The sequence below is a fragment of the Neomonachus schauinslandi genome, chromosome 4, assembly GCF_002201575.2.
Source record: "Neomonachus schauinslandi chromosome 4, ASM220157v2, whole genome shotgun sequence".
NCBI lineage: Eukaryota > Metazoa > Chordata > Mammalia > Carnivora > Phocidae > Neomonachus > Neomonachus schauinslandi.
Window position 1 is genome coordinate 14,761,066 of NC_058406.1, and position 24,034 is coordinate 14,785,099.

Sequence of the window (24,034 nt, forward strand, 5' to 3'; positions counted from 1 at the left end):
AATTAGGGTTTGATAAAAACTTTAGTGCCATCAAGCAAATAGTACTAATAACAAATAATCAACTAGAACTAGAGACCAGGCTATTTAGTACACCCATCCATGAATACCTGGTACAGTGATGTAATAATACAAAGGGACTTCTGTACATTCAGAGGGAGAATTGAAACAAAACATTTTTACTGATGCCTATAAAACAATGAAATCTATTATCCCAATACCTTTGGCTCTGGTTTGAATAAGTCAGAAATCACCCCAGAATTTTCATGTATGAGTTTTGTTTTGATGTTTCTCACCCCAGGTGTTGTTAACACCACTTTCCCAAACCTCTTAGACCTCTAATATAGCACTGATACACTCTTTTGAAGGTCTTGGTTTAGACTTGTCTGTCTCCCTTTCTAGTTTATGAATTCTTTGAAGGCTTTATCTTTGTACACCGGGATCCTGGCATAGAGCTTTGCAGAGAAATGTGCAGTATTTATTAAACTAAATTAAATTTAACTTTAAGACAGCAATTCACAATCCTGTAGAATCATTTTTAATACCTATTATTAATCAGATTACCTAGCCTGAGATCCAAAATTAAGGAAATTAATCATTTTAGGCATCTTACCTTTCTCTGAAAGCAAGGAGTTTTCACTGAAATCTATTAAAAAGTATAAATAATGTAGCCATTTTGTTTCAAGAAGATAAAATTACTAGCCACAAATACAACATATTTTGAGATTCTTTAGAATTATACCAAATCCAGTTGAGATTAGGTAATTCTTTCCCAAGTTACTACTAACAGAGGAGAAATACACCTCTGTAAGACATTGAAACAGAGATCTCACTCTTCTTTTCAAATAATAAAAGGCTACAGAAATACTTGCACAGTGATACCTAAGCTATTCACAGATAACTCAAGATCAAAAATCACTACCCTTCCTAATATGCTGTTGAGTCTGACACTCGGTTTAATACTCACCATTTGTTTGCATAGAAGGTGCAATATTTCAGAAAGCAAGACCCCAGCTCTTCCAACAGGAAGTAAAGGTTTGCTAAATTCTCTGTAAAAGACAGGAGTAGTGATTAAGTTCCTCTGAACAAACTCCCTATTCTAGAACAGTAGGCAAACAATGTGTGCCAAAAGAACAGATACTATGCAACCTAAATAATAATGGGCAAGAGAAAGCTCCAGGACATGCTCTAAGTAATGTTCAGCAGAAGTAGTTCACCCTTCAGGTTCACTTTATGCTTCATGGAGAAGCTAGAAAGGGACCTTAGAATTCCTGGGTTTTGCCTTTTTCTCTAATTGCCTCAGTGATCAGAGCAATGCAATGATCAGTCTCACTTAATCATCTATTTACATAAATACCACTTCAAGCCTAAAGGAGAGAAGAACCTTAGTTAAGAGGGAGTTGCAAAGTTTAGTTATGAAGTATTTTTAAGAAAGGAAGCTGTTCTTTAGACTATGGATGAAACAGAAAGGGAGCATTTTTTTTCATAGTCTAAATCAGTATTTCCCACACTGTGTTCCATAGGATATGAATAATTATTCCTCAAGAAAAGGATTCTACAATTAAGTGAGGCAATGCTGAATTAAACAAGGCCAAAATTTTTTTTTTAATTTATATTTTATTTTTTAAAGTAAGCTCTATGCCCAATGTGGGGCTTGAGCTCATGACCGTGAGATGAAGAGTCACATACGCTACGGACTAAGACAGCCAGGTGCCCAAAGTTAAATAGTTTTTGTTGTTTTGTTTTACTACAGAATTCTCACATTCTTTAATATGCTGTGAACCTCAAACAAAAGGGACACACAGTATGTGGAGTTTGACTATATGAACAATTTTTGGGAAAATACTAATGTAAAGAAGAGTTTAGGAAAAATTAGTCTGTACAATGTAGCAACAATTTCCAACTCCTGTCCAAATCTAGGAATGCCTAAGATGCAGTTCCTTTTATTATAACCCGAGCATGTACCATGCAGATGTCAGTCTGATAAGCTATTATGTAGAAATAACTTCTCATAGCATTTGAGCAATGACAGACATAAAGTCAGATTAACATTAAGTTTCCAGGAGCCATAACTTTCCAGTTAAGTGATTCTGGAGCCAATTATCTACAAACACTGCTAACCTCAATGGACCACAGGGTTATCATATCCCCATGACCTCTCCACTGTAGATACAGTGTAATGTAATATTTTTATACTGAAATGTCTTTTTTTAAAATTGAAGTATAGTTGTATTAGTTTCAAGTGTACAACATAGTGATTTGACTATTATATATATTATAAAATGCTCACCATGATAAGTGTAGTTACCATCTGTCACCATACAAAGTTATTATAATATTACTGGCTATATTCCCTATGCTATACTTTTCATCCCCATGACTTATTTACTTTCTAACAGTTTGTACTTCTTAATCCCCTAAAATGAGAAGTTGTAAAGAGTCACAGGCTACATCCAAGAGCCTCCAAAGGGACCAAGGGAACAGCACTACGCTAGAGTTAGCTGGTAAGTTTGGCATCAGTTTAGCTTGCTACACACACACACACACACACAAAAATAAAAAGTACAACTTACATGAGAAGTTCTCTCATGGAGATTCCGCCTTCTTTTAACATGGGGGTCACCAGTTCAGCAAGGTACAACCAAATGTGGGGAATATCAATAGCCATGTCATCTGCCAATTCCAGTGTTTCTGAAAAACTGAAAAAGAACAAGAGAAAAATTCACACAAATGTAATTCAAAAGTTAAGATTAAATAAAGAGACCAAAAATCAGTCAACAAATATCTATTAAAGCACCTACTATGTTAGATACTATGCTAGGCATAAAGTAACTGATAAATTCTTGTTCTCAAGAGCTTATTTTTAGGGTGAAAAATCACAGCTATTCATTTAGAAGTATAAAAACATAATTCAAGACTTTGTTAGTCCCATATATAGCATATTAAAAGGGACAAAAACAAAAGTAAATTTGTAAATGAGACATACACATAATTAAAAGGACATACATGTAATTGTAAAGAAAGGGATGAATGAGTGTTAGGGCAGGGGCAGGTGTATTTGTCTTCACAGCCTTCCAGATCTCTGCACACAGAAAATGTGTGCTTTTTCACTGTAGTTCAGTTTTTAGCTAGAGTACGCCATTCTGTGTACCTACCACAGAGGTCTACACATCACTGAAAATTCTCACTTAAAAAGAGATACCACTACAAGGCAGGGTTACCTTTGTGAAGGTGCCATTTCAAAACAGTTTGTAGCTCTGTGACATTACTTAACTCTGGGCTTCCTGAATCCTTGATACCAACTTTCTGGCCTCACAGCTCATAATGATTTGACATCTACTTGCTGTACAACAGATTAACTTGACTATTCCTCTCATTATGTGCACACTTTAAGCTCAGTTAATATGCCACTGATGGAACATAATCTGGCTGGACTCCACGATTTCTGGGCTAATCATCCTATAATGTCAATTCATGTTCTATGCTTAGTGGCATAGATTAAGCTATTTAATGAGCCCATGAGACAACTATAGCGGCCCAGGTCTCTCAGCAGATCTGTGGTTTTCATCTCATATTACAACTAGAAAATACCCATATTCTTGTCTTTGTTTTCTATTTCTTGATTAGTCAGCTCATCATGAGACAGTCTGCAGAACACAATCATTGGTCAAACCCATATTGCTGAACACAGGGTTTTGTTCTCTTTTTTTTTTTAAGAACTTATTTATTTGACAGAGAGCGACACAGCGAGAGAGGGAACACAAGCAGGGGGAGTGGGAGAGGGAGAAGCAGGCTTCCCGCTGAGCAGGGAGCCCAATGCAGGGCTCGATCCCAGAACCCCGAGCCACCCAGGCACCCCTGAACATAGGGTTTCTTTTTTTTTTTTTTTAAGATTTTATTTATTTATTTATTTGACAGAGAGAGAGAGACACAGCGAGAGAGGGAACACAAGCAGAGAGAGTGGGAGAGGGAGAAGCAGGCTTCCCGCTGAGCAGGGAGCCCGATGCGGGGCTGGGACCATGACCTGAGCCGAAGGCAGACATTTAACAACTGAGCCGCCCAGGCGCCCAACATAGGGTTTCTATAGAACAAGCTTGTAAGAGGCTTATTTCTTTTCAGACTTACAGTTCCTAAATCATTTTGTACATTTCTTAAAGAAAAACACATGGTGTACAAATGCTCCTAGGTAATTATCTTTATGTCTTTGGCCTATTACATAGCTTGCAACAATGCCTTGTATAATACACATTTTCTGCTGGCTGAATGAATGAAACAGAGCTATACCATACCCTTGCTTCTTGGTACATAGTGACCGTTACACCCAATGGACTAAACTTTGGTGAAGTCCACAGGTGGGACTTTAGGCATCCCTCCCTCCATCTCAACTAAGGAGGCTCTACTTTTACTTACTTTATATATGAGTTCCTATCTAAAATTTAATGAAAGGGGTACATGGTTAAAAGTAAAAAAATTTTTTTAGTTCACTGAAGTTCTGATCAGAAATTTGCTGAAAAGGCAAAGCAATCTTTCATAATTGGAAATGGTATTATCAGCAGCATCTCCTACAATTTCCATTGTGATAATTAAAAATATATCTTGATATAGATAAACAAGAGAGAGACAGGGAGGACATCTAAAAATCAGACAGGTCAAGTATTATTATGACTGGTCATAAAAGAATCTAATTACAGGTAAAAGGAAGAAATAAATGAAGATGAAAGCTTCTTACACTTTAGTATCATATTCAGAGGATCACTACAAAGAAGAGTTTTTTTTTTTTAAAGATTTTATTTATTTGACAGAGAGAGACACAGTGAGAGAGGGAACACAAGCAGGGGGAGTGGGAGAGGGAGAAGCAGGCTTCCCGAAGAGCAGGGAGCCCGACGCGGGGCTTGATCCCAGGACCCTGGGATCATGACTTGAACCGAAGACATATGCTTAATGACTGAGACACCCAGGCGCCCTATTTTTTTTTTTTTTGGAGATTAATTTATTTGAGAGAGAGCGAGCTCGCGGCATGAGTGAGCTACAGCACGAGCAGGGGGAAGGGCAGAGGGAGAGGGGGAGAGAGAGAATCTCAAGCAGACTCCATACTGAGAGTGGAGCCCAATGCAGGGCTCAATCCCACGACCCTGAGATCATGACCTGAGCAGAAACCAAGAGTCAGATTCTTAACCAACTGAGCCACCTAGGCGCCCCATGGGGATTCTGTTTCATACGCGGCAACAATTATGCTTGGAGTTGATGAACTATCTAGTAAACAATGTGACACACTGAGCCTATTTGAAACTTCTGTCTAGTATTAGAATTCAGTAGCAGCGCATGCTTTGAAGGGTTCTGGAGAAGAAATGGCAGATTAATAGTTGGCTGATCAGGGCCCAGTAAACAGGGAGGCCTTCTACCTTTCACCATCTCTGGCTTGGGGAGCTGGGCAGAAATAGCTTTAACAACTGCTCAGAAGGGGAGCCTGGGTGGCTCACTCAGTTAAGCGTCTGCCTTCAGCTCAGGTCATGATCCGCGTCTGGCTCCCTGCTCAGCGGAGAGTCTGCTTCTTCTTCTCTCTCTGCCCCTCACCCCGCTGGAGTCTGCTTCTCCCTCTGCTCCTTACCCGCTTGTGCTCTCTCTCAAATAAATAAAATCTTTAAAAAACAAAACAAAACAATGGGCGCCTGGGTGGCTCAGCTGGTTGGGTGACTGCCTTTGGCTCAGGTCATGATTCCGGAGTCCCGGGATCGAGTCCCGCATCGGGCTCCCTGCTCAGCAGGGAGTCTGCTTCTCCCTCTGACCCTACCCCCTCTCATGTTCTCTCTCTCATTCTTTCTCTCTTGCTCTCAAATAAATAAATCTTTAAAAAATAAAAAACAAAACAAAACAAAAAAAACAACTGCTTAGAAATTAGCATCTAAGGGGTAGCAGCATCCTAGGAAGCTGACCTTAGATGTTTGCCCACAACGCTATGTAAAGACAGAGGTCTTTGGATATTGGGACTGAAGAGACAAACACTCAGGGTATTTCCGTGGCTCAAATGAAATGGCCTCTCTGGACAGTATGAACTATTTATAATTTGGGCTTTAGAAGTAAATGGGAAACTCTTGATCTTTTTGCAAGAAAGCTCTCGGTGGGTAATGACAAGTGGCTATCACTTTGTGTCCATCTTAGAAAAAACTGCTGGGCCTCTCCATTTAGGAAGGAACAGGGTCTTCATAGGGATCTTAGCCTAAGGATGACCTGGTTAGGTCTAACAAAGTAACAAAAGCGAGGTCTGGAGTCACTGCATTATCTCTAGCTGCAGAAGGAAGTAGGGATAGAGGAAGATGAAGTAGCTACTGAGACACAGAAATGTTAATCCCATTTGCAGTATAAATAAAAGGTGGTGGTTGTACTGCCAGCAGCTGCAGCAGCAACAGCACCACCAATGAAAGTGTAGACAGGATGTCTGGGTATGACACTTTCTCCTCAAGGAATCCCCCAAAGGGAAATACCAACATCTGGAGATAGTCTAGAAATCAAGCTAGCACCTCACAAGTTCAATGAAGCAATGAAGCTAGACCCCACTTCCTGGGGTCTTTCTAGATACAAATAAACTTAAGAGTATAGTTTGAAGAAAGACAGAAAGGGTAAACAGTAATCCAGCATTCTCATTTACAAAATTTTCTGGTGAATACATCATAATAGATGATAAAGAAGCAAATATTTATAAATTAATATAATCGTGACCTCAGCTGTAGTTTGCAGGGCTTGACATTGTAATTTCAAGTTGGTAGGCACAGAAAATTTATTTGTGAGGGCTCATATACTCTCATTTGCTCTATTTACACTGGCTGGTTATTGGAGTGAACTGGTTTCTCTTTTTGAAACTGGGAAACCATCTAAGTCTTAAAGGCCAAGAGTCATAGCAACTTTAGCCACAGTTTCTTACTAAGGTAACTACTTACTAAGGTAGATGGCCTTAATCTAGTCATTCACTGAATTCATCACAAACTACCTTATTGCTGAAAGACAGCTTATTAATCATCCTAGGGGCAAGTATATATTTTCTAAGACCTTGAAGACACTGTCATCATTCCTCACAAAATCAAATGAGTAATTATTCCTAAATACATTCAACTTTGGCATTTAATGGTTACCTTATTCTAAGGGTTGACCATATCTGAAAGACATACAGTGGCATTTCATCACATGTGCATTTAATTTACAAGAATGTACAATGAGCTTGGCCAAAATGATTTATAAAGAGAAAAATAAATAATGCAGAATTCTTACTGCCATTCTACCCAATGAACGTATACGCTGAGGATGAAATGTGAGATGTGAATCTGATGTCCAGCCTTCAGGAGGTCTTAGTTCCTGATTGATTAGAGAATGGGCACCTGGTAATGGTGGGTGTGTTTCTATGTTTACATTTGCACAACATGGCTCCTAAAACGAAATTTTTGCCTTAAACATTGATTTCAGAACCTAAGCCTGGGTAAGATTCTAGGCTGTACAGAAAAGAATCCAATCCATGCACATGTGATGACCACAAACATATCAGAACCTGATCTGATGAGTATACAACACTAGTGACAGCCAGACTTCATCAAAGCAGCCATCAACAAGAATCATAATGAAACCAATCTGGAACAGATTAAATCATTAACAATTTGGAGTTAACCTCCTTCTAGGAGGCTAGAGTGGACAGACAAGCATTCATTGGCCAAAATAACCACAGTTCACTTTAAGATTTTTTTTTTTTTAAAGGTTTTATTTATTTATTTGACAGAGAGAGACAGCGAGAGAGGGAACACAAGCAGAGGCAGAGGGAGAGGGAGAAGCAGGCTTCCCGTGGAGCAGGGAGCCCGATGCGGGGTTTGATCCCAGGACCCTGAGATCATGACCTGAGCCGAAGGCAGACGCTTAATGACTGAGCCACCCAGGCACCCCTATTTTAAGATTTTTATTTATTTATTTGACAGAGAGAGACACAGCAAGAGAGGAAACACAAGCAGGGGGAGTGGGAGAGGGAGAAGCAGGCTTCTCACGGAGTGGGGAGCCCTATGCGGGGCTGGATCCCAGGACCCTGAGATCACGACCTGAGCTGAAGGCAGACGCTTAACGACTGAGCCACCCAGGCACCCATAACCACAGTTTATTGAAAGGATAAGGCTTTTAGGTTTAAGTAGATTATCCAGAATTTTCCTCACACAAAAAGAGCTTTTTCCTCAAAGAACATGCAGGGTTTCCATGTAAATGGGCTGGTGAGGGCCTGAGTTTCCCCGAGGTTAAGGGGTCTCTGCTACCTTACTTACACAGTAATACAGGTCTAACAAAATTTAGGAAACCAAGAGATAAACTTTATGCCCTAGCACAATATACACCAAATGCCATCATATCCACCAACATACTATCAAAATATTATACATCAACACATTATACTGGACATAATTTTACTCTATGAAAACAAATACTTAAAAATATATGTACTTTTAAAATTAACCACTACTCAAGAGCCTAGGAACTGAATACCACTCTTGAGGAGGATACTGACCCTTTGAAAATGTCCTGTTTGCTGAGTTTTTCTGACTGCACCAGCTGATAGAGTAATTGGCCCATGTGATCCCTGGTGATCTGGCTCCTTTCCAGGGTGGACTCCACTCCCATTCTCACAAACACATGTAGCAGGCCCTGGGCATTCAGCTCTTCCACACACTGCATGGCTTCCTGTTCAAACAGCAAATAAAAGCTTACTCTAAAACCTGGATCCCATTACCAGAGTGTTAAAATAAGTGTTTAAAATCTTACACTTATGACAAAGTGAGTAGAAAGCTCCACAAACAAGATAGTTTTCACTTTTTTTTTTTTTTTTTAATTCATGAGAGAGAGAGAGAGAGGCAGAGGCAGAGGGAGAAGCAGGCTCCCCGTGGAGCAGGGAGCCCAATGTGGGACTCGATCCCAGGACCCTGGGATCATGACCTGAGCCGAAGGCAGACGCTTAACCAACTGAGCCACCCAGGCGTCCCCAAATTTTTTTTTAAATATTAATATAGCTCGGTAAATTGCAGGCTGATATGGGCAATATTAGTCATATTTAAAAACAAAAGAATAGAGGATCTTTACAAGGTTAATGTATTTAGGTTAACAATTTCACCACAGATTACTCAAAGAACCAGAATCAAAAATGTATTTTTCTAAAAATGTTTACCTGTGTTACACTCATTTAAAAAACTGAAAATGGCATATTATGAAACAGATTCAATATCATGAGTCAAACGATTCAATGTGGCAACTGAGATAATTCTGTTTGGGTATGTTAATGTTTGCAAAATCTTCAGTGAAGGTCTTCCTTCCTAGGAATTAAGGTTAGCTTAAGTACTAAAACCTTTTAGGAAGTTCTTGGGGTGTGGGGCTTGTGAAATGGTCCTTACCACAGGGTGATCTGGCTAGGTTGGTGTCTTTGAAGCCTGGAAGCCAGGGTTGCTGAATCACCAACACAGCAGTGTGCGCCTCCCTGCCCTCAGCTACTCAACTCTGAATCCAAAATGCTTTGGTTGAAACCTCTGAAGAGAGTAGCTCTTCTGAGGGGGAAGATACAAGTGAGAAGGGCAGCCTCCGGACTGAGGAAGGGAGGAAGGCACATCTAGGTTTCTCACCACTGCTTTATTTCCCCTCTGCTATTTTATTTCATACCTCCCCCACATCCACTTTTTATTTAAAACACTTTCAAACTACAGAGAAACTGAAGAGTACAATGTACACATATATAGCTTCACTTCAATTGTGATTCATCAATTGTTAGTTCTCTTTACATATATATAAGGATTTTAATATCCATATAATGTCAATAAAAATACTGTCTGATGGGGGGGCCTGGGTGGCTCAGTCGGTTAAGCATCAGACTTGTGATTTCAGCTCAGGTCACAATCTCATGGGTCGAGAGAGATGGAGCCCTGCATCCGGCTCCACACTCAGCAGGGAGTCTTCTTGAGATTCTCTCCCTCTGCCCCTACTCAGGCTTGCTTGCTTTAAAATAAATAAATCTTTTATCGCTTCTCGGCCTTTTGGCTAAGATCAAGTGTAAAATAAATAAATCTTTAAAAAAAATGCTATCTGAGGGCACTTGGGTGGCTCAGTCGTTAAGCATCTGCCTTCGGCTCAGGTCATGATCCCAGGGTCCTGGGATTGAACCCCGCCCGCATCGGGCTCCCTGCTCAGCGGGAAGACTGCTTCTCCCTCCCTCTCCCACTCCCCCTGCTTGTGTTTCCTCTCTTGCTGTGTCTCTCTGTCAAAGAAATAAAATCTTTAAAAAATAAAAATAAAAATAATGTTATCTGATATATATATATATATATAGTATATATTCAAAATGTCCACAATTGTCCCCAAATGTCCAATATAGCTTTTTGTTGTTGTTCTAGGATACAACGAAAAACCCAACATCACATGTCAGGGTGCATGATGTCTCTTTAGACTACTTTAATCTAGATCAGTCCTTTCCTTCCCTTCTTTTTATGACATTGATATTTTTGGAAACATTCGGCCCAGGTGTCACGTAAAACTGTCTTAAATACACTTTTAACCAATCAATCCTTCCTTTTTCAGCCCCATGTGCACCTTATGCACATTCATAGCCTATTGAGTAAATGACCACCCATCCTTCTAATTTCTAACTTCCAGAATGTTGCTGCTGTCTATTCCCTATGGTCCTTACCCTTGTGAGTTCCTCATTTTATTTTTTTATTTTATTTATTTTTTTTAAAGATTTTATTTATTTATTCATGAGAGACAGAGAGAGAGAGAGAGAAGCAGAGGGAGAAGCAGGCTCCCAAGGAGCAGGGAGCCCGATGCGGGACTTGATCCCAGGACCCTGGGATCATGACCTGAGCCGAAGGCAGACGCTTAACCGTCTGAGCCACCCAGGCGCCCATGAGTTCCTCATTTTAAAGTCCATCATCATTATAATGCTTTTTCAGGAGAGCATGGAAATGAATGCACATTATCTTTAGTATTTAACCTGAATTGATTAAATGTCTTCATTTTTTTAAAAAGATTTTATTTTTAAGTAATCTCTACAGCCAACATGAGGCTCGAACTCACGACCCGAGATCAAGAGTCTCATGCTCTCTCGACTGAGCCAGCCAGGTGCTCCATGAAGTGATTAAGTGTCTTCCAGTGGGAATTTATTCACTGGATCTGCATACAGGGTCAACTAACTAGATCACTGTACTTTTAAAAAAAAGATTTTATTTTTAAGTCATCTCTACACCCAACGTGGGGCTCGAACTTACAACCCCAATATCAAGGGTCACATTGCTCTACTGACTGAGCCAGCTAGGCACCCCTTTATCATGGTACTTTTAATGTCTCAGCAATTCATAATCTTGCCCTTTCCCTGATTTTCCCATGGTTTGACTCTTACTTCTTTCAGTACTCAGCTGAAAGGACACCTCCCATGGTCTCTGTGACTGCCCAATCACTGGCTATCATATCACCTAGTTTTACTTCTCTGCACTGAAACATTATTTTTCTTTTTGTATTTCTTGTTTATTTATTAGCTATCTTTAGGGCAGCTCTATATCTCCCATTAGAAGGTAAGTTCCACAAATGACCCACAGAAGTAGACTATGTTGTTCATTATATATACTACAGAATATCCAGGCAGTCTTCCCAAAATGTGGCTGGGCACATTTTAGGTACTCAATGACTATATATCACAGAGGCTAAAAACACAGGGTGTAGAGTTAGATGAATAGGTTTGAATCCCGGCTCTGCTACTTACTACTATGTGAGTTTAGGAGTGTAACAATCTTTCAGTCTTAACTTCTTGTCATAGAGTTACTGTGAGGAATATACATAAGAAAAGGACTGGGCACACTGCCGAACACAAAACAAAGGCTCAATAAATATTAATTTGTATTATTATTTTTTAAAATTTATTTTTTTATTTGAGAGAGAGAGACAGAATACGAGCTGGGGGAGGGGCAGAGGGAAGAGGAGAGAGAATCCTCAAGCAGACTCCCCGCTAAGATCAATCTCAGAACCATGAGATCATGACCTGAGCCAAAATCAAGAGTTGGATGCTTAACCAACTGAGCCACCCAGGCACCACAATTTTTAAATAATAATAGCCCCTACTAAGATGCTAGAAAAACCTCTTTCTTAGGATGTGCTCTGTAAGCCTTTAGCACAACATACTAATACACTAAAGGTAATAAGATATAATCTATGCTCTGAAACTACAAGCCTAATTTTATTATTTTTAAAAAAATATTTTAAGTAATCTTTACACCTAACGTGGGCCTCAAACCTACAACAACCCTGAGATCAAGAGTTGCATGCTCTCCCGACTGAGCCAGCTAGGTGCCCCATTTTTATTTTCTTAAGTAATCTTTATTCCCAATGTGGGGCTCGAACTCATGAGCCTGAGACCATGAGTCACATGCTCTACTGACTGAGCCAGCCAGGCGCCCCTAGAAAGCTAATTTTACTTTTTATTTTTATTTATTTATTTATTTTTTAAAAGATTTTATTTATTTATTAGCGGGAAAGAGACCACAAGCAGGGGGAGCGGCAGGCAGAGGGAGAGGGAGAAGCAGGCTAAGCAGGGAGCCTGATGCAGAACTCGATCCCAGGACCCTGGGATCATGACCCGAGGGGAAGGCAGACGTTTAACCAACTGAGCCACCCAGGCGCCCCTAGAAAACTAATTTTAAATCCTGAGTAGGCTACTTATCAGCAGCATGGCCCAGAGCGAGTTATTTTACATCTTTGCCTCTCAGTTTCCTTATCTATAAAAATGGCTATTATAATAATAATATTATTATTATTGGGGGGATGATCAGGAGGATGATCCTCCTGAGGATTAAATGAACTAATACATATAAAATATGTAGAACAGCACACCTAGCACATAGTAAGCCCTCACTATGTCTGACAATATTACCTGGTTCTTATCATCACTGTACAGCAGAGCTGCCTTGTACATTGTACAGTGAAATTCCTGAGTCCTTGGGCGCCTGAGTGGCTCAGCTGGTTAAGCATCTGCCTTTGGCTCGGGTCATGATCCTGGGGTCCTGGGACCAAACCCCACATCAGGCTCTCTGCTCAGTGGGAAGCCTGCTTCTCCCTCTCCCTGCCGCTCCCCCTGCATGTGCTTTCTTTCTCTCCCTCTCTCTGTCAGATAAATAAAATCTTAAAAAAAAAAAAAAAAAAGAAATTCCTGAGTCCTCTGACTTCCATCTGACTCTGCTTCTTCAATCCTGCAGGCCAGGCCTAGGGCTGATTTTTCAGACAGCCCTCCTGTTGCACTTAGGTGTTATTAAGGTCTTTTTTTCCCTATGTCTCCAGTTCATCATAGGGTCACTGACAGAGTATATCCTCTCCAACTACCTGGCTCATCATCAAAATTTCTTAGTACTTCTTCTCAATTTTGGACAATTTCAGAGGCCTGAGGGTTTTGGAAGGCTGGGCTATAGTTAATCAAGGTGACTGTTAAGTAGAGAAAGCAGATAATGACTACACTTGAAAGAACAAGTAAACTTGAAAGAATTTTTAATATAATGCCAAAGCAAAAATAGTTAATATATCTGACAAATAATTTAACAGATAAGCCTCTGCTGACTCCAGATCCCTAAACTAGGTACTGTTATATGATCTTCCTAAGACCCATAGGTCTACTGTCATTTATTATAACTACAATTTAAATACTTAATCTGTGGAGTTAAGTCTTTATGATCTGTCTCTGCCACGAGACTATAGGGCTCATGAAGTCAGGCATTATGTCTATCTTATTCACTACCATCTTAAAACGAAGATCAAAGAGAAGGCTAGGGCTAAAGAATGGCAGATTCAAAGCTGGGTCTTGAATGTTTCACTTAGGCTGTCTGACCCTGACACAGTGCTGACTCTTGGGTGCCTCAGTTTTCTACTTAGGAAATAAATATAAAGTAACATCAGCCATACTTCAAAGTTAATACAAGAATGATAATAAAATGATTGTAAAGATCATGAGAGGCAATATATAGGGAGACAGGAATTCCTAATAATGGTGATGTGTTGTTTTTTGTTCATGAGTATCAAAGTCAATGTGGTTATCCCACAGTGGGGATGGACTGGTGGCCATTCTCCCTTCGTGCCATGTGATCCTGGGAACTCCATTATCAATTTAAAAGAGAATAGTTGGCAAGAGTGCATCAGAGTTGTGCAAACTGAACTGTGTGGGACTTGGATTACTCACTCTAAGTCTTAGTGACAAGTGACTTAGACCACAGCCTAGTTACTGTATCTGTTACGGGGCTTTCTGTGTTGTTGCCCTTTTTTTTTTTAATTTTGTTTACCTTAAAATCATTAATGTGTAGAAATTCATCAATGATAGATTTGGACTTCTTCTCCATCTCCAATTCTGACAATGCTGGCTTGTCAGGAGCTGATGTTGCTGGAATTTCTGGTTTCATTACTAGTGAGGTTTAAAAAAGTGAAAGTAAAAATGTCAAAAATTATCATTAAAATGGTGGGATTATGGTTGACAATATTTATGTGTTGTTACATTGAGTTTTCCATAAAAGCATTAGATACAAATTTGACAAGGCAAGACATCTAAAAGCAGAAAAGAGAAATGTTTATTGTAGCATAGATATACACACCAAGTAACTTCATATTCTACAATTAAAAGAATATAGGGATACGGTAAACTTTTATAATTAAAGCCTTTTTGTTCCTTTCTGCACTTTGATTCTTCTCCACTGCTTCAATGACGAAGAGCACATGAAGCTTGCACAATCATGCACAGAACTCTAACCACATTGGCCTTTGGCAGTTGCTTGAACATGCCATGGTTCTACCTACTTATTATTACTTTGCTCATGGTGCTCCTCCTGGATGGAATACTCTTTCTCTCTGCTCCATACCCATTCCTCCCTATAAACCTATTTAAATCCTACTGGCCATCAGACCTGAGGGAAGCCTTCCCTGACATATCTCTGTGTCAATTCTAGATAGTTCTTTGTTAAGTACTCTCTTAGAACTCCGCTCCTCTCCTCCATAGCATTTTTCTCAGTTTGTACTTGTATATGACTGAAGGCTGAGAGGGAGATCCTGTGCCCACAATTCATTAGGTGGTCAGTGTGCATGTAGTGAATAAACGAATGACCCAGACAATAAACATAAACATGCAGAGAGCAGCTGTGCTATATTATTTACCGCACACATGATATTTTCATGCCCTATCTTGTTATGTTCCCCAAATACCTACCATAGATAAGAAAGCCACATGTCCCAAAGCTAAAAGACCTGAAGTCTAGAGTTGGGAGAAGACATTTCAATTTGTCTTTGAATCCATTTAGATACTACAGTTAGGAAACATAATTTAAATACTGAAACAAATTTGGAAGCTATAAAAATGTTATAAACAACCAGTATCACTTCAGATTCAAGATTTTAAGAATGCAAAAAACTACCTTTAATCTATTTTTCATTGTTGCCATCATCATCATCATCATCATGACATCTAGTACCTTTTTGAAAATCTGTATTTATCAGATAATGTTCTAAGTATTTACCTGTTTTAACTTCTCATTTAATCTTGACCATAATTCTATAAGGGAGGTACATTTACTAACCCCATGTAACAGATGAGGAAATAGAAACACAGATAGGTTACATTCATGATAGTAATTTTTAGAGCATTATCGGAGTTGGTCCTCCTGTCATACGCATACTAAACATGTACAAAAACCACAGAAGTTACCAAGATTACGGTAGCAAAAGACGATCTGACATTTCCTCTTAGGTTTGCCTTGCAGTGGCTCAATAATGTGAGAATTTTCATACATTTGAGGGCTCTACAAAGCACATGCACTCTAATGCACAGTGAGTTGTTATTTTGAGAACTTGTAAGAAATTCAGATTGCTTAATATACAGCAAGTGGCTCTCGTCACCATCACACTTACTAGACAAAGGGAAAAATTTATAAATTGTTGAACAAAGGGATAACCTGGGAAATGAGAACAATGTTACAAAACTATGAAGGTGCCCTTTACCTTTGAAGACACCAGTGTATTATTATCACACATTGATTCTGAAATCTACACAGGCACAAGGTCTCCTCTGCATTTCTAATTCCACATTTAAGGCCCAAATCTCCTACCTATATGTATCAAGTCTCTCACCTGACTCCCGGGCCTTGTTTCGGTCAACCTCAGCACTGTTCCTTTCCACATCCATGCCTCCCGTAAGCTGTTTCACGGTCTCTAGCATCTCTCTGCGTTGCTCTTCTTGAGACTGATTGTCCAACAGGTCTTTGCTGCTGCCACCCCTCATGAAAGTATTGGGACGAGCTGCTGCAGATGGAAGGGGCTTATCATTCTTCTCTCTGCCCATGCTTCCACGACTTAAAAGACAAAATACACTTTTCAGAAGAAAGACCACCCCGTCCCCTATATATTCAAATTATAAAATAACACTTAGATTTTCTAAAAGTATGCAGAGTAATTTTTCACACATAACTTCAAAGGTGTGAGACACCAATTATATTTCAAACTGTATTTATATAAACAAGTAAAATCAGTGCTTTCAAGAGAATGTTAAGCATGCTTTTACTTTTTTCGCAAATGTTAAAAGGGATACTACTTAAAATTTTAAAATGCCAATGGCAACTCTTTTAGTTTTTAAATTTTTTTACGAATAAAGAAGACAATGATGAATGTATGAGCTAAAAAAGTGAGAGAATACCAAACAAACATGGTATCACTATGTATCATATAGTGAAGTGTTCTATTGGTTGGCTTACAGAGAATGAATAAAGACCTATAATTACCTGTAATTACAAATTACAGAATTTATTCAGAAACTTCAAATATAAGTAAAATATTTTGAGAACCAAGTAGAAGTAGGTTTTTTTGGTTTTTTTTTTTTTTTCAAAGATTTATTTGACAGAGAGAGACACAGCGAGAGAGAGAACACAAGCAGGGGGAGTGGGAGAGAGAGAAGCAGGCTCCCTGCTGAGCAGGGAGCCCGATGCGGGGCTTGATCCCAGGACCCTGGGTTCACGACCCGAGCCGAAGGCAGATGCTTAACGACTGAGCCACCCAGGCGCCCCTAGAAGTAGGTTTTTAAAAAAGATTTATTTTTGAGAGAGAGCGAGAGCACAGGACTGAGTGCAGGGGGGAGGGGCAGAAGGAGAGGGAGAGAGTCCCAAGCAGACTCTGTGCTGAGCCTAATCTGATCACATGATCCCGAGATCACGACCTGAGCTGAAACTGAGGGTTGGATGCTTAACCGACTGCCTCACCCAGGCACCCCAGAAGTAGTTTTTGCATGGCCAAAGTCACACAGTTTATTTAAGAGAGAATCTTCCTATCTCCCTATTTACTCCCTATACGTCCTGTTTAGATAATTCTAATGAGCTGGGCAAATAGTTCCTTGGCCCATAGCAGATCAGGAGCAGCAAATTAAAAGGGAGAGAAGAGAAATGACTAGAGGCACAACAATGATCTAACCTCTGAAAGAACATACACAAGTACTCAAAACGCAGAGCCATCAGGGGAAATTTATGGCAGAGCAAAGAGCCACAAATACTTCAATAGCATAAATGATGCTTTTCTAAAAAAATTTTATTTATTTATTTGACAGACACAGCAAGAGAGGGAGAAGCAGACTCCCCGCTGAGCAGCGAGTCCAACGCAGGGCTTGATCCCAGGACCCTGGGATCATGACCCGAGCCGAAGGCAGATGCTTAACAACTGAGCCACCCAGGCACCCCAGAAATGATGCTTAATGGTAATCTGAGCCATCATTAAAAGTTGAATTATGCTAAGTATATTTTGTTGCAGAAGCCAAGGGAACAGTAACATAGTTTAGAAAGTCTACCTGGTCAAACTGATTACAATTTTAGTATATGTGCTGCCGAAGCGAGCACTGGTCAAACTGATTACAAAAATTAAAAAAAAAGTTTGAGAGCTTAAAGCAACTTTAGCACTAAAAGCGCTTAAGTCAAAAATTTTGAGGGGTGCCTGGCTGGCTCAGTTGGTAGATTGTGTGACTCTTGATCTTGGGGTTGTAAGTTCGAGCCCCATGCTAGATGTAGAGATTACTTAAATAAATAAAATTTTAAAAATTTAAAATTTAAAAAAATAAAAAATGTTGTTTTCTGTCATTATTCCATAGGTCTTTATTTATTCTCTGTAAGCTAACAAACGGAACACTTCACTATATCAGTCCTACGAAAATGAAAGTAGACAGTAAAATACAGAGAACAGTGAGAATCGAAGGAGAGCCTCAAACATAACTTGAAAAACAGCGTGACAGAAAAACATATGGATAGACTATCCATTCGCTTTAATTCATGTGCTTCAGAGTGTTCAGTTAATCTAGAGCATACTGAGGCATTAGTTTAGCAAGCCCTCCACCAGCCTCCAGGGCTATTTGGGTGGGTCTGGTTTCTTAAGAAGCAAGCTATTAGAAACTTGACAGGTAACCTGCTCTTCCTTTCCACCCCATCCCAAATCTACCACTCAATTATGTTCTTATCTTGGAAATTACAGAATGTGAAGATCAAAGGAGGAAAAGAAAAAGAAAAAGAAAATCAACCTTAGGGATAAAAGGTATCCATGCCATAAAGATGATTATCATAGTCTATGTGGGCATGCCTGTGTGTGTGTGTGTGTGTGTGAGAGAGAGAGAGAGAGAGAGAAAGAGAATGATACAAAGAGAACAGACATCGACAAGTAGGTCAGTCGACTTCTTACCTGGTTAAGGTCCGTCGGGAATCAAACTCTAAAGGTGTAGATGATGTAGACCCTGAAGGTGCTGGAGGTTGCAAAGCAGAGAATCTGTTTAAACTGGAAGCACTTGACCGTAAGGCATCTATAGGTGTTGAGGATTGAGGGAAAAAAAAATACAAATTGCATGATAAAAATGCAGCTGCCTTTTTTTTTTAAGATTTTATTTATTTATTTGAGAGAGAGCATGAGTGGTGGGGAGGAGCAGAGAGGGAGAGGGAGTAGCAGACTCCCGGATGAGCAGAACCTCGGGATCATGACCTGAGCCAAAGGCAGACGCTTAACCGACTGAGCCACCCAGGCATCCCTCAAATGCAGCTTCTAAGTCATCTGCCTCCCTTGGGAGAAAGGTGGATTGTTGGAGACTAGGTATTCTTAACAAGCCTAACAAGGTTATGTCAATCTCCTGGTCCATAGACCATACTCAGAAGCATAATGTTAGAAGGAATTTGTCTGTCTGAGGGATGGGGTAACTGGGTGATGGGCATTAAGGAGGGCACTTGATGTAATGCAACTAATGAATCACTAAACTCAACCTCTGAAACTAATAATACACTACATGTTAATTAAATAAGAATAAAAAAGAAGGAATTAGCCTGCAAAAAACCCCCAAAACTTAGAAATCTTTGTTCACTACAACCATTTGCTGCTTTAAAAACATAATAAATTATCCTAGGTAGGGAAGGGGGTGGGAATGGTAGACAGGGAAGGAGAGAGCCAAGCAAAAATAAAACACAATACTACACTTACAAAAGCTAATATAAATCCTATGTATTTATATGTAAAATTTGCATGTGGGCTTAAGTGAATAACAAATTTTTTTAAGGATTTGTTTTTTTTAATTTATTTGTCAGTGAGAGAGAGAGAGCACAAGCAGGGGGAGTGGCAGGCAGAGGGAGAAGCAGGCTCCCTGCTCAGCTGATCTGGGACTTGATTCCAGGACCCTGGGATCATGACCTGAGCTGAAGGCAGACACTTAACTGACTGAGCCACCCAGGCATCCCAATAACACAATTTTTTAAAATTTAAAGAATCAAAGATCAAAATTACTTAGTACAAGGGAAATACGGAAAGGGGTTAACACTGAAGTTTTTTACTTTCCTTTGGACTTCCTTGGCTTTTTAAAAAGATGTGTTTGTGATGATCTAAACATTTGAGTCCTAAGGTAAAATCTCTCAAAACCTTTTTTTTTTTTTTTGAAGATTTTATTTATTTATTTGACAGAGAGAGACACAGTGAGAGAAGAACACAAGCAGAGGGAGTGGGAGAGGGAGAAGCAAGCTTCCCTCCGAGCAGGGAGCCCGATGAGAGACTCGATCCCAGGACCCTGGGACCATGACCTGAGCCGAAGGCAGACATTTAACGACTGAGCCACCCAGGTGCCCCCAAATCTGACTTTTGATAAATATTTTGAAAAATATTTCACTCTAGTTCTTTTACAACTCCCTTTTACAATTCTTTTTCTTAGCAAAATGAGTTTTCTTTTTCATTTGGGGTACTAGTAATTTCTCTAATTATACTGAGTTTGTGAGTATCAACTTTAACAAGGGAACCTAAGAGATTAAAGTCTTAAACAGCCTAACTGAACTAAAAAAACTGTAAATATTTAAAATACCTAAGCATCCATAGTGAGAGGGAGACCAGTAAGTTTGGGCACGCTTCGTCTATAGATCTTTTCCTAAAACCATTATTAAATGATGGTGGGAATGTGCTATAAGGTGAATACTGACAGACCACACCCAGGTTCCCGAGAAGGGACACTTCATACTTACCAGTCTCACTTGCCTTTGCTCCACCACTGCTGCCCTTTCCCCAACTGCCCAGCTGTGCTTTAGGTACCAGCTGAATTTTCTCATCAATTGTGGGCTGTAATATAAGTGACCACAAACCAATTATAGGAAACATTCGAGAACGGTTTATCTTCTTTTTCCATAAAGATTTATTTATTTTAGAGAGAGACAGTGAGCATGCATACGAGTGGCGGGGAGAGGCAGAGGGAGAAGGAAAGAGAGAATCTCAAGTGAACTCCCCACTGAGCACAGAGCCCAATGCTGGGCTCGATCTCATGACCCTGAAATCATGACCTGAGTTGAATTCAAGAGTCAGCTGCTCAACCGACTCAGGCACCCAGGTGCCCCTAGAATGGTTTATCTTCTTTTCCCTTTCAGTGCAGTGAAAACCAACTTGGGCAAAAAAAAAAAAAAAAAAAAAAGTCCTTGGAATGCCAATTTAAGAAATACAAACTGGAGCTGTTCACATTCACATGGGATTCTGGTGGACCCTGAACTACTTTCCTGGAATCCAGCTTCCACAAAACAGTTTGGAACCACTGGTCTGGAGAATGCGTTCAGGTCCTCTAAGATGGTACACCATTTGACTAAATGTAAGCAGTTTCTAGTAATTCTTCCTGTCTAGTAATGCCCAGTGAATATATAAATTTTGTATACTACAAAATTAACTCATTAATCTCTTCACATTACTGTTAGAAAACAGGTCAGATGGCACAAAGGGAGTTCATATTTCAGCAAAGCCTAATACGTGGGGGATAAGGATGGAGAAGTGGAATGGCAGTATTCAATAAAAGGGAGTAAGAAAAAAGTGAATATAGGATATTAGACAGGAAGTTAAGATGCCTCTCTAAGGTTTAATACCCCAAACACAACTTTAGCAAAAGTGAATAGAATTAGAATGTAATACTAATTAGAAAACACATACCACAGTAAGCTGCAATGTAGTTCTTTGTAGTAAAAGTGTTCATAAATTCCAATAGTGCTGCCTTGCTCTACCACATGCTGTCACACAAATCTCTCCCAGTTAACAATGCATTTGTTTAAAGGTTTTGAACTTTTTCTAGAGTATTTAAGTAGAGTACCTATAGTGTAACTACCTCAATATACACAAAATTTATTTTAAAAGAGTTTACAAGCTTGAAAAATTTAATAATGTTGTAGTTTTAATACCAAAATTATTCTTTTTTATAGCATCCATGCATGGAAACAATATTTAAAAACACAAATATTATTTTCAAAGATGTTGGGGTTGATGTTGGAGGGATTCTCTTAACATAAGATTTTTGTTAAAACAGTCTCTTGCTAGAAACAGAAGTGGATGGGAATCAAGCTGTATTCAGCAATGGAATCCCTGCAATGAGACATAAATAACTAGAAGAATGTACCAGAATCTTAGAGAACAGGATCCTTGCTAATTAAAATCAAGAGCAATCTAGAGACGGAATGTTCTATCCTGAAGCAATACTTTGACATGAAGATGAAAATGACATAGCCCATCTTCTTCCAGTTTTCTCAGTCTTTCTTTCTGTAAGTTCTCTTCTTTCATTTGATGTTTCCATATTAGCTTTAGATTGCTATTAGTATCCTACTGGTAGGCTGCCAATTTTCAGAACTATGGAAAGTGTATTGCACAGGAAGGATCAAACTAGACTTCCAAATGATTTCTAAAACCCACTGGGCTGTAGAAGCTTCCACTTCTACAAAAGGTAATGCCACTTTATGTTCTCCAAGGTTCTTCACCTGACTTACAGTGATCAACTTCTGCTGAAAACATCTGCTAAGAGAAACCTATTTCCTCTTACCGCCCATGGATTCTCAAGAGAGAAGAAGGCAGAACATAATAAATCTTCATCACAGAATGATTTCTAGTAGTAGGTCTTCTGTGCTTTCTTTTAGGCTTTGGATATGGCAAACCATTATATTCCTTTCAAGTAAGGCTTAAACAGATAGTTGCTTCTTCCCCAGAGCTAAGGATACATTGTATAAAGCTTATAATTTATAGCTTCTTTAGTATTATCATCATCATCTCTCTTATAGTAAGCATCTTTTAACTTGAGGAATTAAACTTGTCCCTTCCACCTTAGTAAACCCTCCAAGAAATGAGAAGAACATCAGGACAAGTAAGAACACACGGATCAATACTGACTTGTAGAAAAGCATCTGCATTAAAAAAAAACACTCCCCAATAAAATCTGCAGTATGGCTGTTTTATATGAACAAGAAATAATTTTGAGAGTCACGTTCTCAGGCTGTTATAAGTTGTGTTTTAAATGTCATACTCACCTTAGTGATTTTAAGGAATTTTGAGGGGTCTAGTACCCGACTATTCTTGGCCCCTTGTACAGTGTTCCATCCACCTTCATCCACTCTCTGGACGCCTGCAGGGAGAACAGAGTGAACCAGTCTCTCATCTACCTCAAGTCAGTTTGACAGTGAAAGAGTGAGCAGTATTTTCAACTCAGCAGCTCCAATGAAAATCAAGGAAAAGGACAAAAGAGATTGTTAAAGCACTGCTGACAAGCTCTTTAACATCCAGGACGAAATGAAGATATCAGGTAGAAATACCTGAGAGCCGACCTAGGAGAAAGTAACTGATACAAGAGATTCAGTGCTAGACACACAAGGGCCAAATCTAGTGTTTATAGTGCATGATTAGAACACTTCAGGAGAAATCAGATGGAAATTATTTATTACAAAGTTTATTTCACTTAATAGTGTCAAATGACACAGTACACCTGGCTCATTTCCCCAAAACCTGCTTCTCCAAACCATCAGCTGCTCAGGCAGAAACCCCTGATTCCTATTTCTCTCACACTCGGCAGCAGATCTTGTCAGTTCAACCTTTACGATATATTCAGCATCTAGCTCCTTCTTATTACTACCAACACTACCATTTTGGTTTTCACCAGCAACACTTGGTCGATTAGTATAAAAACATCTTCACTAGCTCCACTGCTTCCACCCTCAACTGTCTGTATCATGGCGGTCAGCATGACCCTAATTAAGTGTAAGTCAGGTCCTGTCACTTCTCTACTCAAAACACTCCTGTTAATCTCTCCATCTCACTCAGACAAAAAACCGTAGTACTTCTAAATGGCCTACAAGCTCTGAGTAATCCAGCCTCCTGCCTCTCAAATCCCATCTTCCACTCTCTCCCCACGCTCTTTGCTTTAGCCACACTGGCCTCTTTGCGGTTCCCTGAAAATGCTACCTCAGAGCTTTTTACTTACTATTCCTTTTGCCTGAAAACCTTTCCCCAGATATCCCTATGGCTTAATTCCTTCATACTTCCTTGAGGTTTTCACTCAAATTCCAACTTTAACAGGCACCCCAACCACCCTATTTAAAACTGCACCTTTACCCACCAAGCCTGGCACCACCCCCACTTCCTCCCTCTCTGTTTTATCTTTTTCTCGAGAATAAAATGATCTGACAAAATTACATATTTTATTTGAGCGTCTGTTGTCTATCCCCTTGGTACTCTGTAAGCTGCA

General features: G+C 39.5%; 1 protein-coding gene across 6 annotated transcripts in view; it reads right to left on the bottom strand.

The window, feature by feature from the left end:
- Window positions 1-24,034, bottom strand: part of EIF4G3 (eukaryotic translation initiation factor 4 gamma 3) — a 339,888-nt gene that overhangs the window by 19,625 nt on the left and 296,229 nt on the right. For all 6 annotated transcript variants that reach the window (XM_044914402.1, XM_021684099.2, XM_044914405.1 and 3 more), the window contains 8 exons: window positions 22,824-22,918; window positions 20,523-20,616; window positions 18,718-18,835; window positions 16,141-16,361; window positions 14,310-14,428; window positions 8,525-8,697; window positions 2,571-2,696; window positions 965-1,046 (listed from right to left, as the gene is read on the bottom strand). In XM_044914402.1, coding sequence (XP_044770337.1) covers window positions 965-1,046; window positions 2,571-2,696; window positions 8,525-8,697; window positions 14,310-14,428; window positions 16,141-16,361; window positions 18,718-18,835; window positions 20,523-20,616; window positions 22,824-22,918 — 1,028 coding nt within the window. The remainder of the gene's footprint in view (window positions 1-964; window positions 1,047-2,570; window positions 2,697-8,524; window positions 8,698-14,309; window positions 14,429-16,140; window positions 16,362-18,717; window positions 18,836-20,522; window positions 20,617-22,823; window positions 22,919-24,034) is intronic.